The 14,481-nt window shown below is 33.3% G+C and overlaps 2 protein-coding genes across 3 annotated transcripts in view; one reads left to right on the forward strand and one right to left on the reverse strand.

Annotated features, from left to right (window-relative positions):
* LOC115456418 overlaps window positions 1-14,481 on the forward strand; it is a 344,631-nt gene that overhangs the window by 172,785 nt on the left and 157,365 nt on the right. The window lies entirely within an intron of this gene.
* The window catches only part of LOC115446889 (probable cytochrome P450 304a1), a 40,709-nt gene that overhangs the window by 14,617 nt on the left and 11,611 nt on the right, over window positions 1-14,481 (reverse strand). Inside the window, exon 6 of the mRNA XM_030173714.2 lies at window positions 13,101-13,281. Within this exon, the coding sequence (XP_030029574.2) occupies window positions 13,101-13,281 (181 nt within the window). The remainder of the gene's footprint in view (window positions 1-13,100; window positions 13,282-14,481) is intronic.

Genomic DNA, 14,481 nt, shown 5'->3' on the forward strand with positions numbered 1-14,481 from the left:
ATAAAGGTTTAATAACCATTTCAGTGAAAAATACTTATTTTAAAACTTACATGACTATAATATTTTTATAGGAATTGCTCAATCAATCAATCAAGATCAAAACTATTTGAAAATCCTTAGAAGGCCTTCTTCTAACACTTTTCGTCCTGTAGTTAAAACAGTTATAGTAGTTGCTATTAATATTCCTATTAACGTTTTCACTCGGTTGGTACATTCGTATTTTTTATAAAAGAAAATATTTTTCAGACAAATGATAAACAGTACCCAGTGGAAAATCAACAAAGTGAGGTTAAACTTTTAAGCAGTTCGTTAAAAGCAGCAGATGCGCTAGCAGTAACTGATCTTAGCGTATCTGGCCCGTCATCTTTTTTAAACATAACCGGCCTATCAGAAAACCTACCAATAAGTATCTCCACAGATTTTGAACAACATTTGTTCCAAGACAAAAGTCAAAATAAATAGGTATTTGTGCTTTACTCTGCCTTTAAATTATCCTGGCGTCCACTTTATAAAGATGCTTATATTTCATTGATGTGTTTATACTTAGTTGCTAATAAAATTATGAATATGAACTATTATTATAGCTACCTATTTCATTTTACAGACTGTGACAACAAAAAGCTTTTCTACTGATAACGACTTTTCGCCCAGTGATGGATCTGATTTTGACCCCCAAAAAGCTGGCTTTAATACTGACGACAGCTGTGAAAAGGTAACCACATTATTTGTCGCCGGGCATGTTCACACCGCATTATCCTTAAGACTAGTTTGATTAAGCATTTGATTTTGGATTCTGTTATTCAACACTTTTTCCGGTACGTTTTAATTCTTTCTATTTATTTAAAATATCAGTTCGTCTGAGGCTACATTACTAGTTCCTTTTTTATTCAGCATTAGAATATGAACTGTTTTTACTATGTACATATAATGACTTATGATAGAGTTTATTGCTATTTCTTAACTTTTCATGTTTTCATGTTTTAATAGCACCTGTAAGATTTTCGATCGTTATGTTTCTTTCTTTCGTATGAAATTAACAAATTTAGGACCATACTTCTTTAAAATTTTCGTTCTTTTTTCTTGTTTCAAAGTCGTAAACCAAATGCAACAATCAACGGATTATTTTTGACGCTACTGAAAATTCATCGAAACGAAGAGGCGATCACATTTTCTTTCTGAGTTCACCTGATGCATTTGTGTTATTGGAGATAAAAGTTAAACTATGATTATATAATGTATTTTTTTTAAACACGAAAAGTTATTAACTTTGTTATGGGTCGCATAATTGGATCGGTTTAAAGTGTCTTGGTTGTTGCATTTACTTGTTAATAAGGTAGATCTTCATCCTATCAAAGCTCACTTTAGAGTCAGTGTACATTTTCTCAGATTTCTCAATTTACCTGTAGAAGTTCCTTTTACATTTTTGTCATAGATAGATCAGTACTCAGATATATCGATATTTTGCGTAGTGTCTCTCAAAAGATGCGTCGACAAATTGGTCGCAACTCATCCACCCTCACAAACTTTCGCATTCATAATATTATTAATACTAACTATGAAAAACTATTTCATAAGTCGTATACTCGCTAAAGCTTAGTGGGTACTAATATGCTAAATCTTCATTTTAGGTAACTGAAGACGAATATTACGATGATCAAGTGGTATCTAATTCAAAAATTTTGAATAGAAAGCTGAAAAAAAGGCGTAAACGGTTTCAGGAAAAGTAAAAAGAAAAAAAGGGATGAAAGAAATGAAAAATTACAAGTTTTGGATAACAATGTGGTAGCACCAAAAAGAAAGGGAGATCAAGATTTTTTTAATAAGGATAATGATGAAAAACTTTCAGCACATGGAGAGAGAATACGTCATAATATGATTTGTCAGACTACATCAGAACAAGAAATATCAATTAGGAGAATAAAAGAATCTGAAGAAACAACTTATGATAAAAATTCCGGAAAAAGTTTGGGAAAACGTAGTTGGGACAGAAGAAATGCTTGTTTTTATTGCCAAGAAGTAGTGACCAATTTTTCGAGACACCTTTTGAGACACCACGCTAATGAAATCGAAGTTCTTAAGTACCAAAATATAAATGATGCAGATCCTAAAATTAGAAAACAAAAACGACAAACGATTACAGATAAACTACGAAACCAGAGAAACTTTATACACAACTCCAAAGTGAGCTTTGATAGGGACGGAGAATCCTCCCTATTACCAATAAAACGCAACAACAACCAAAGAACTTTAAGCCCATCTAGTTATGCCACTTGCAAGATTTGTTTGGGTACATTTAAAAGAACAACATTTTTCAGACATTTTAAAAAATGCAATAACAATGACGATGCAAATAAACTGCCGTCTCTTAAAAGAAAATCACTATATAATAATAGTATAACTATTATCCCCAATACTACAAATACATCAGGAGAGCTCAGAGATAAAATTTTGTCGCATCTTCGTTCTGATGAAATTTCGCTAGTAATAAAAATGATTCCTTAATTACTGCATACGGCGCACGGCTTCTAAAAAAAGAAAAAAAGAAACTACGCAGTCGAAAACAGATTTGTTCCAAAATGAGGGACTTAGCAACTTTATTAACTATGATGCGAAAGAAAGACTCAACCATTGAAAATCTAACAGATGCCATTGAGCCAGAGAAATATGATACTTTTATAGATTCCATAAAAGCTATGTGCGGGTATGACAAAACAACGGGAACGGTTAATATAACTAGTATACCTGCACGATTGCGGCCCGCCATATTGGGGTGTATTGATATCCTTTATACTCAGTGCATCATGTCAACAGAATCTGCAGCGTATAAAGAATCTTATAAAAGGAACTAGATGATTTTAAACGTCTTATAGAAATAAACTGGCAATGGGAAATATCTTCGAACGCTGAAAAATCACGAAAGAGAGCAAATATGATGAAAGAAAACGTCATTCCACTGGATGATGATATCGCTACTGTTATGAGGCAAATACAAAAGTTAGAAATTAAATACAATGAAAAATTGAGAAGAAACCGAGACCCACTAAATTATGAATCACTCTGCATCGTAACAATAGCTCATATAATAATGCTGGATAGAAAAAGGGCAGGTGACGTAGCTCAAGCCGAACTCACATTTTATATTAACAGAAAAATGAGGAAGTGCCGGAAAAAGTGCTGGAAACTCTAACATTAGAGCAAAGAAAATCCATTGAAGACTTAGATATCTTTCAAATTCCTGGAAAAAGAACACGAGCTGTGCCGATTTTGTTAACAAAATTAATGAGAGAAAATATTGATTTGATTATCGCTTGCCGTGAAGATTTGAATATTCCGAGTTCCAACAAATATTTATTCGCTAGACCAGGTACAGAAGAACCTTTTGATGGTGGTAAATGTCTAGATAAGATAAAAAAGCAATGCAATTTGAAACGACCTGAAATGTTGACTTCTACTGGCATGAGACATCATATAGCAACTATGTCACAAGTACATGCAAAACAGAATGACTAATACACTGAACACTTATCAGGATTTCTAGGACACGATGTAGCAGTTCATGCAAAAAATTATAGACTGCCCATGCAAGTTTTACAAAAAGCTATTGTAGGGACACAACTTATTGAATATGAAAACACACTTACCGAAAGAAGACCAAACGAAACCGAAACTACTTTGCATTCAGATCTTGTTATGGACAAACGAGATAATAACGATAAGACATTAAAAATGCTACCTGATAGCGAACTACTTAGAGGTTTACCTGTAACTCCTAACAACACTAATGAAACCCCTGAATCAACTCTTAATAGCAGAAACTGAAACTAAAATAGATAAAGTACAAGAGAATATAAATTACCAAAGACCTAAAACTAAACAAACTAGACTAATTAAAGTTAAACCAAATATAAGAAAATCATATACCAAACATCAAATTAATTCAAGTAGCAACGCAAGTGATGAAGAGATATTAGTTCAGAAAAAATATAGGACTAGACAAATCAAAAATAATCCAAAGGTAAGAAAAGAAAATAAAAAACAGACATGTGATTCAAGTAGCACGGAAAGTGATGAAGGGAAGCCAGTTCAGAAAAGAAATAAAACTAATCATAGAAAGTGGTCCGAAGAAGAGATTAAGGTAGTAAAAAAATATTTTCAAACTTATATAAATAAAAAGAAGAATCCCGGTAAAAGCAAATGTATGGAAGTGTTAAATAAAGAACCTGCACTTCAAAACAGAACATGGATGCAAATTAATACCTATGTCAACAATATTTATAAGAAAAAGTAAATTATAATAAGTGATATTGTAAAATTAAATATTGTTTTTTAAATATTATTTTGTGCTTTTGAAAATATTAAAATGATAAATGTTTTTGCTACTGATGATTAATAATTACGATTTATATTTTGTCATTTTGGTCTTACAAAAATATTTATGGACAGACTATTATTATTATGCCGTGATTCGTAATTTAATATGACTCGATTTTTCATTTAGTAAAACTTTTGTATTTTCCTATAACAGTGGCGAAATCTCACAATCAGTGGAATGACACTTTGTTTTACTTGTTTGCTAATCGCCAATACGAAATACCAGTAGTAGAAAAAATGAGCAGAGAATATATTTCGTAATCAAACACAACATTTTTTATCAAATCACAATTACAAATTTAATTGTCTTTAAAAAAAACTTATAATTTTATGCTGTAAGTCTATTAATGAATATTTTTTTAGGTTCATTGGAAAAAATACATTTTTGATTTTGAATTTATTAATGAAAAATTATATTTTTATGTTCAAAGACAAAATCTTTATGTTTAGCAGGTATCTTAAAACTAAAATATGATTTAATTGATTCTTATAATAATAATTATTATCAATTACTATAGGTATTTCTTTATAATAAAATTAAATTGTAAAAAAAATTTTTTGTTTATCTTATATAGCCGACTATATTTTAGACCTATGCCTCTTCTTGCCCTGATTCCATATTATTTGGGGTCGGCGCAAAATGTTCTCTTCCATACATACATAACGTCATACCAATGTTTATACGTCTCTCTTAGTTCATCCACTATCCGTCATATCATGCTTGCATGTCGATTTAGAGTACTCTTAAACTAGCCTTTCCTAATGCCATCCCCAATTTGACTTCGCTATGTTTACCGCGGTCGGCTCACACGATGATTGCTTTTGATTTGACGGATTGTAAGCGGTCTTGTTTCCTACGCTTATAATATTTAATAATACACTTACTACGTATATACTCGTATATGTATTAGTAATGAAACTTGCACAGAACGGCAACGTCATATCGACCAATAACACGTTTGTATCGTTGTAATTGGTCCGTTTGAATCGGATCAACATAACGCAAAGTGGAATTTTATATTGGATCAACAAGCGGTAAGAAATTGTTAGCTTCAACCGAATCCAAATGTTGATCTAGTTGGAGCCACATTTGTTACTAAAGATGAATATTGGATCAACAAAAGACGGTCGGATCAACATACGTTTTCGGATCAACAAAGTGCTCGCTGGTAGTCGCCCCTGATCAACAATTAGCGGAACGGTATCTATATATATATATAAAAATCAAATATAGATTAATTAAAGTAGTAGAGTCAGGCGGGTTACATAGAACACTCAATATTTTGGCTAAAATTAAGACAAAGTCATGCTCAAAACTCACACTTTTAATTCCTATTACACCTGAAAACAAACCTTTTGCACTAATCTACAAAGTCAATAATTTATATTATCACTTTCATTGTCTCATCTTTGCATCATCCAAAGGTTGACTGTTAGAAAAAGTCTCAGGCATTAAGTCCACCTGTATACATCTACTGCGTAGAAAGTTTAACTAAATAGTTATATTAGATATATTGTTCGCTTTGCCTACCAACTTTCCTACATAGGGCTGATTAATAATAAGATAGGATAATATATCAAAATGGGCTGTAGTCTCATCCTAGCCCCCTTGAAATGTTCCAAAAAACGCAACTCAGTAAACGAGCTGAAAAAGACTTACCAAACAAGAACACAACACTTAGCAAACAATATAGGCCAGACTTGTATATTGATTTAGACTATTTAGTCGTAGTTTAACCAATATTACATTGAAAAAAGCAGAGACAAACTCAAACGTATCGATAAGGATCGGCAAGCCTAACCCAACGATGAACTTTGATTCAGATATTGTCTTGAGTTTTCATAAATTGTCACCATTGCACGATGTTGCTAAAAACAATCAGTTTCAAAAAATTGTTTTGTCAGTTTCAAAAGGTGAAAAAGTTAAATTCTGACTTCATCGTGCAAAATTGTTGTAACATTTAAAAATAAATTTATGAACAAAAATAATAACTTGGAGCTTATTTTGAAACATAATGTCAGAGAAGGAAAAACAAACTCAAGACGTAAAAACATCGAAATAAAACAAGTTTTTCGGATTTTATCGCGGTTTTTTTTATTTCATTTCGATGTCTAACATTCACTTAAACACAAGAAATCATCAAGGCATGAAGGTTAACGGAATTGGGGGCCAAACTAAAGAAAAGAAAATATGAACTGAAAAATCGGCAGAAGTATTTGAAAGTTTACTTAAAGAATCAAGAATGAATATATTGCTCCAACTGCATGGGCCCACGAAGCATATGCAGACATTCCTGAATATTCAGATACTGCTACATATGATGGCAGACGATGTTTTAAAGATGTCCCTTGCTAGTTGCCACTTTTCGTGATACATTTTTTATTTAAATACCTAAATCTGTTATATATTTTTAAACATACTGAATGCACAAATAGTATTTTTGCCGATTTATTTATATTTTAAATTTTGAAAATTAGTAAATAATGTTACATTTCCTGAAGCAGTATAGATTTAATTTTGTTAACATCTTGAGTGGCCGCCACTAAGAGAATTCCTTCCCCCTACGTGTTGAAGACCCGATTGTTCCACTGTTCTTAACTCTTATAAATAACGGTATTTGATACTTTAGTAACTTCCAAATTCTGTGAAATAGATATAAAATGTAACTTGTATTGTGGTAAGAGATATACCTACGTGTAATGATATTAATTCTATTATATTTATAATGTTATCACAATCGGGTTCTTTCGTATTACCGTATTAAGATATCAGTTAATTAAAAACAGGCTAGTAATGAGTATTATCAGATCTAAATCTTTATCACATATTTCAGTACAAGGGAATATTTTGTTACTTATTTAGTTTTTACACATTTAATATGTTCCGATTTGTACAGTATCTGTGTCGCGGCCGTTTTGCGTTTGCTTCGCTTCAAAAAGTCACCGTGGGCAACCTCTGAACTCGCTAGCCTGATCGCGTTGAACCTAAATCACCTATTATACGTAAATAATTGAAACATTCATAAAATCGAACAATAAATGTAGATAATTCTCCTTCCATTAATCACAAATATAAGTACTTACCTATTAATTTGTTATAACAGCAACAAAAGTAAGTATTAAAATTATAACCACACTACCTCCAAATAAGTACTTATCTGTTTTTTTTTTTCAAAATAAAACTGTAAATGTAATTTCCCCCTATAGAAATAGGTATCACGATCGCCAAAAAGACCAACAGTTTAAATGTACCTACTTACATGATAAACTTATATAATTATCAATTTAAATAATCAAGAAAGGTTATTCGTTAACTTTTGCTTGTATCGTTTTAAATTCAGTAAAATATAATAAGTAAGTATTTATTTTCTTCTGACACACATTTTGTGTCTAAAATCAAAAACTTTCAGATCTACTTCAAATATTTAACCATCTAAATACTAATATGTGAAATTACAGACTAATAATATACATTTACTTGTAGTTTTTAAATAAACAAAGCGCTGGTAACTAAATATCACAAAACTATCAAAAAATAAAATGAATATGACAATTTACAAGCACCGCAACTTGGTAGCATAATAAATTATGACGTTTAATGGACGTAAAAAGTGACAACTATACAAAGTCGGGCCGAAAATGCTCGGGTTCCCTTTGCCCATAACTTCCGCGCGATTCCGACAAACACTGGCATAGAAAGTCATACAAAGTGCTGCCATCTATATTAAAAAACGTACTACGACATTAAGCCGCTTGACAGCGGGTTACCTTGCGCCAGTGGCGTCACAATTTCACTTTGGTAACGGAATTTCTGGGGAACTAAATGCAAGGTGCGCCATCTAACGTTATTAATTATAGGTAATCGATATCGATTAAATTAACAAACAACGGGCTATTGGCCGATAGATGTCATTATTAAGTGATCATTAATTAATAAGTTAAGCTATTATAATTATTGTCCACTGTCTGGTATGTTGTAAATTTAAATTTTCCTATTAAATATTTTGTTTAGTATCACCGAAAACCTAAAAGGGAAGCCGGTGGGAATCGGCTTGTATGGACGCTTCGCCACTGTAGGGCACCCACTTTTCGCCAAGTATGTTCCGTCCCATGATGTGATAGGGGGCGAGCCTATCGCCATATCGGGCACAAATTCCAGACTCCGGGCTGATACTGAGCAGAAAAACCCAAATATCACTTTGCCCGACCCGGGATTCGAACCCAGGACCTCAGAGCGCTATTGTACCGGACATGCAATACAACTACGCCACCGAGGCAGTCCTCCACCACGTAGAATCTGTTACCAAAAAAATGTTAAATGTTCCTATTCCTCTCCTTTCCTCCAATACTTTTAAAAGATAATTATACCTACGGGTTATTTTAAAAACACCAGCATCCTTGCAGTTTTAGATAGTATAGAAAAACGAAAGGTTGGGGAAATTAAATCTACACAAAATGATAAAATAAAAAGTTTGGTACGTATATCGATTAACTAAAGCTGACACATTCTCATTCACACATAATTGAAGGGAAATATACATAAGTAAACAAAACATCAAACTATATTTTTTTTGACCTTGGTGATCCGTGAGCATTGCGTAATGCGTTGTCATGTCAACTGATGTATGTTTATTCACAGACCCTACACACGAGTATAGTGTCACAAACTTATCTGGCCCGGTGGCCGAAAGAGGAACTAACGACGTCATTTTGAAAAGTCAATCTGCCTGCCATTCGCTGACATAACAGCGACTTTCTCACCGGGCCAGATGTTTGTTGGACTATAACCCGTGAATGTGTTGTACGTGACAGCTTTAGTTAATGGACCTATAACCTGAACTCATAGCCAAGATGCCTTTCAAACAGTGGCGTAGCGTGGTGGGTGCGCCAAGACCAGCCCGACCCGGGCAGCATTTTTAGGAGGCGGCAAAATTTCACAATAAATGATATCAATATTTTGTAAATAGATGTGCTATAAGATATACCTAGCTCCTTGAAAAATGTCATGTTTCTAGGTCAATGGAAAGTACCCTTTTTGATTTCCTTGTGATATCACGAAAATTGCGAGATTTTGCAACATAAATGGTAAGAATTGATCGCGTTGACCAACAAGTTTGATTATTACACAATTTAAAATTAAAAGGACCGCAGACAGGAATTTCTGATATAAATTTAAATAGAGTAAGAAGTATAAGATTTTTTTTATTGAAAAACGTGATTGTAAAACGTAAATAAACGTTTTTAGTTAAAATCTAACTTGTATAATGCAAAATAATGATGACTGTTCTTGCCAAAAAGTTCTCTAAAATTAATGGTTGTAATGTATAGTATACATTCAATTGAAACATCTAAGTAAGCGGCGCCGGTATAGCGGCGATAGCCTAGTTGGGTGTGGAACGGACTGCCAAGACGAATGTTGACTTTTCTAGAATCATGTGTGTATTCTTTGTGAATTTATCGTTCGCTTTAACGGTGAAGGAAAACATCGTGAGGAAACCTGCACATCTGAGAAGTTCTCTATAGGAATTTCGAAGGTGTGTGAACTACCGCACTAGGCCAGCGTGGTGGACTAAGGCCTAATCCCTCACAGTAGTAGAGGAAGCCCGTGCTCAGCAGTGGGCAAGTACATAATACAGGGCTTATATTATTATTATTATTATTACCTAAGTAAGAGGGCGACAAAGTTGTCTTCCTCCTCGGGGAATCGACACCTACGCCACTGCTTTCAACAATTGATGACACTTGATGCTCACGTTTCTAGGGTATTTTTCTAGAAACAGGTATAGCGAATTCGCTTAAAGCATCAGGCTCGTGGCCCAGCCATATCATAACATAATTTCCTTAAATTTGTCTGAGTGAGTACGTAAAACTAGTTTAAAAGTGATACTGTTTTAAAAGTTGATTTCCTTGCGTAGTCCACGTGAAAAAAACTTTAAATGGTAATATCGAGCGAATTTTATCTATGTACTTATCTGTGTTTTAGTTGTGAGTAGCCACTTATTAGGTTACGCATTCCCGCAAATTACGTATGTAAATGTACCTAATATAATTTTAATTTGTATTTAAGCAGCCAAGAATTATTACACAAGTACAAGTGTTATTTCTCAATTCTTTAAATTTATATACTAATCAAATGAAAAAAACTATTCGGTATGATAAAATGAAGTTTTGCTTGAGACCCCAGTGTGCTCTTACTTTTCAGTCTACTAGATAACATAAATATAAATTCATACTCCAGGCTATAAATCTGTCTATGTGATAAATAAGTAAATTTATAATGGCTTATGGCTGTGCATTATGCTATACCAAAATGTATCTCCACAAACTATAAGATTAACAGCTTACTTCACTATCAGTTTTTTACACCTACCTTTTTCTCATTTCGAAGATGGGTCAGCGAAACATACTTCTTCAAGGATGTTGCAGGAAATACTTACTGTATTATTAGAATGTATTTAAAATTATACGTGTTGGCAAAATATAGTCAAAATATTACGCAACTAGTTAACCAGGACCTTTCGTGCTTTTGCCCAATTATAATATTCTTTTACAAACATACGGAGGCAATATTTTACCAATAAGTATTAGTAGATGGGTAACTGATTGAAAAAACAAAACAAAATTTTAAGCTGTAGTGACATGTGAGAAACCAAGGTTAACATAACGTAACATTGTATGGAAGTCAAGGCAATTTCGTTTAACATACATGATTATGTTTGTTTCTTATCACCTGTACGCTGTGTCACGGCGATCACGGCTCGAGCTCCAGACAAATTAGCATAGACTATTGCGTATTACACAAACCATTCTTGGACGCAACCAAAGGTAATGTTGAGGAACTGACAAAGATAAATATACGAATCTACAAATCGCCTAAAACGGAACATCGAACGTCTGTCTGTCTTCCAGCCGTTTTCACGAAACGATCCTAATCTCAATCTAAAACCCGATCCCGACTTTGAACCTCAATGGTTGGTATAAAAGTATATATTCTAAAGATTATTGCTATCTAAAGCAATAATCTTTAGAAGATTATCTATCTCAAGATAGCAATAACTCGGTCTCTTATCCCCTAGGCACATTGTAGTTACAGGTAAAAGGGTTGTACCCACGTATACAACCCTTAAACCGCGAGAACGAATCATGCAAAATTAATTGAGCTTATTAATACGATATTAAGATTAAGAATATGCCAAATGTTTAACTCATAGCTTTCTTGCAGTCATTGTCGGTTAGTTAACAGACTAATTAATCTTAGGAATGATGAGACGTCAAAACAATAATTGTAATCTAATGGCAAATTTTAAGAATTTTCCACCTTGCTGTCTTTTAAGGGTGATTTTAGCCAAATTAGCCCCCATGAAGGACTATGTCTTTTTAATGAATATGTACGTTGAGAGTCTGGAGATTTTTTTGAGCTACCTTAGAACCAAGAAGTCACCTGATTAGATTTTTAATTTAAAGTAGAAAATTTCAGTCATAATTCATAGAACATAAGTTTTTCACTTTACACCAACATTTTCATAATTTTCATTAAAGTTATGAAGCTGATTGTTTTTAGCAAAAAAGTACAACTAATGAAAATTTAGTTGCAACAAAAAAATCTCGAATAAGTCTTATACTTTTTAAAAAAATAAACATTTAATTGGTCAAATCGAAAATTCGGAAAAATATTCATAACTCGAAAACTATGAAAAATCGCGGAACATACATGGGGATGATTCGGATATCCCAAGGGGTGCTCTATATCTGGACCTCCACTGGACACTATTTTTGGGACATCCTGTATATCGAAGGAAAAACACGTTACCAGTAACAAACGTCAACGATTAATATCGTATTATTTAGTTTTTGCTGCAAAAAAATTAAACAAGTTTTTTGATAATTCAAATAAAATAAAAATGTTTAAGAAATTATTTTTATCTCCGTTAAAGAAATGATTGCGTGATTAAATCTAGCGGATCAATGTCAGGTTACGTAGATTGCAGATTAAGCTCATTGCAGCCAAAACAATGATATAACTTTAAGTTTAACATTCATGTTAAATTATCGTAGAAGTGCTTTTTTATCAGTATTTACTAATTATATAGAACAATCTCGTCTTTATTGCATTAACCAGATATATAATAACGTAGAACAATCTAGTCTTTAACATAATATAAAATAACGTATAAATAAAATAACACATCGAATTGAGAACATTTATTTTTTTTTAAGTCGGTTGGAAATCGTCAACCATTGGGCAAAATTCTGAATTAGTATCAAAGCCGTACTTTTGTAGAGTTCGGTAAATTAATATTCATGGTAGGTATTTTAGTGTAACCGACGATATCCTTTCTGCACGCAGCTACTACATGTTGTATCCACTTCGGAACCTATCATGGAGTTAAAACTCCATTTGCAGGAAAAGAACAATAGACACTTACTTATATATCTAAATATACTGCAATAGCCTGATTGGTAAATGGTAATATGACTGCTGCGCCGAGATACATGTCTGTAGGTTTAAAAACCCTAGACACGCACCTCTAACTTGTCAAAATAACGTATGTATCTTCTGTCAATTGTCCCTCCCCTGATGATAAAGGAAAACATCGTGAGGAAACATACATACCTGAGATTTCTGCATAATAATTTCGAAGGTGTGTTAAGCCTGCCAACCCGCACCAGCAGAGGACTCCTGCCTAATCATAGGTATTATTATTAAGGTTTATAAAAAATTATCTTACTTGCGCCTATCGTTCAACTTGGGTAATCGGTTCCTTCCGACAACTCTGTCTATTTCCTCGTGGATCTTGTCTTGGATCTCAGGTTGGAGAAGTATGCGTTCTGTGAGGCACATCAGAACGGCTTCCACCGCGGTCGCCGTTGGGAACATATAGTCAGAGCAAATGAGCACTAGCTGGTCCACTGAAACAAATAAATATCAATTAATACATATTGACATCTATTTTATTCTAACACGCAAAAATGCAGCTCTCTTTAAGTGAAGTAAAGCCCAAAAAAAATTATCACCGAGCAAGGAATACATCCCTTGATGATTGCTACAACGATGCCGGCCCGGCTAATTGCTTCTTCAAGTTCTGTTCTGTTTAAATGATACGATATCTTTAGGCAGAACTCATGTCAATTAATTTTATTAAAATCTCATTCGGTGTATGAGGTATTTCAATACGTGAGATATTAAAATAACAAAAGTTGATTGCAAAACACGTTTTCGTAATGCTAATCAGTTTTCAGATAATCAATGTTTTGCCAAAGCCGACCCGGGGGTATCTACTAGATGCACTAGCTATAAACAAATTTCTTTCGACATCAAAATTGTTTATTGTTACTTAATGATGCAACTTTAACGAATTTGCAAATTCTTGTCTGATGATATAGAACGCATTCGTACATTTTTAAATAATTAATTATATATAATATAAGTGGTTTTAAGTTAGTCTACTGGAAAATCACAACGTAGAGATTGGGCGGACTCTCGTCAAGTGAAAAAAATAGCAAATTTTGCAATGGGGATTATTGCATATACTAAATATTTAATATTATAAATAGAACAGTTGGTGAAAATATTTGGCTGTCTGAATGTTTGTTAGAAGTAAAAGTAGAAACAGCAGGAGCTAAGGCTCCACCTTTGATAAGTAGTATGCTACATGTTATTTTGACAGTGCGTAACTCGAGCATGTAACACCTCGTCGCTTTAAAGCCAATAGAAATTGGCATAAAGAATACTACGGTAATTTCACGAAGATAACGTAACACGGCCGAGTTAAGCTTTTACAATGTCGTAGAGAATATATAGCCCTGAGGCTATATTCTCTACGACTTACGGTTTTTGATGTAATTTGCCAGACGGGTAGACCATGTTCTGGATAAACTACTTTTTATCTTGGTAACTTTACTTACTCCTAAGAGAAATAATGTAATTTTTAGCCGATTTTTTATAAATCCCTATAGTGTTTTAGGGAGTTTTGTAGCGGGACGAATCTTTGACGTGGGCAAAGCCGTAAACAACACCACTTAGTTATGTATAATTTTTTACAACATACATTAAAGAAACACTATTCTTCTATTCGTATTGCTTGAGCACTTCCAAGCAATAAATACCCA

The sequence above is a fragment of the Manduca sexta genome, chromosome 20 (assembly GCF_014839805.1).
Source record: "Manduca sexta isolate Smith_Timp_Sample1 chromosome 20, JHU_Msex_v1.0, whole genome shotgun sequence".
Taxonomy (NCBI): Eukaryota; Metazoa; Arthropoda; class Insecta; order Lepidoptera; family Sphingidae; genus Manduca; species Manduca sexta.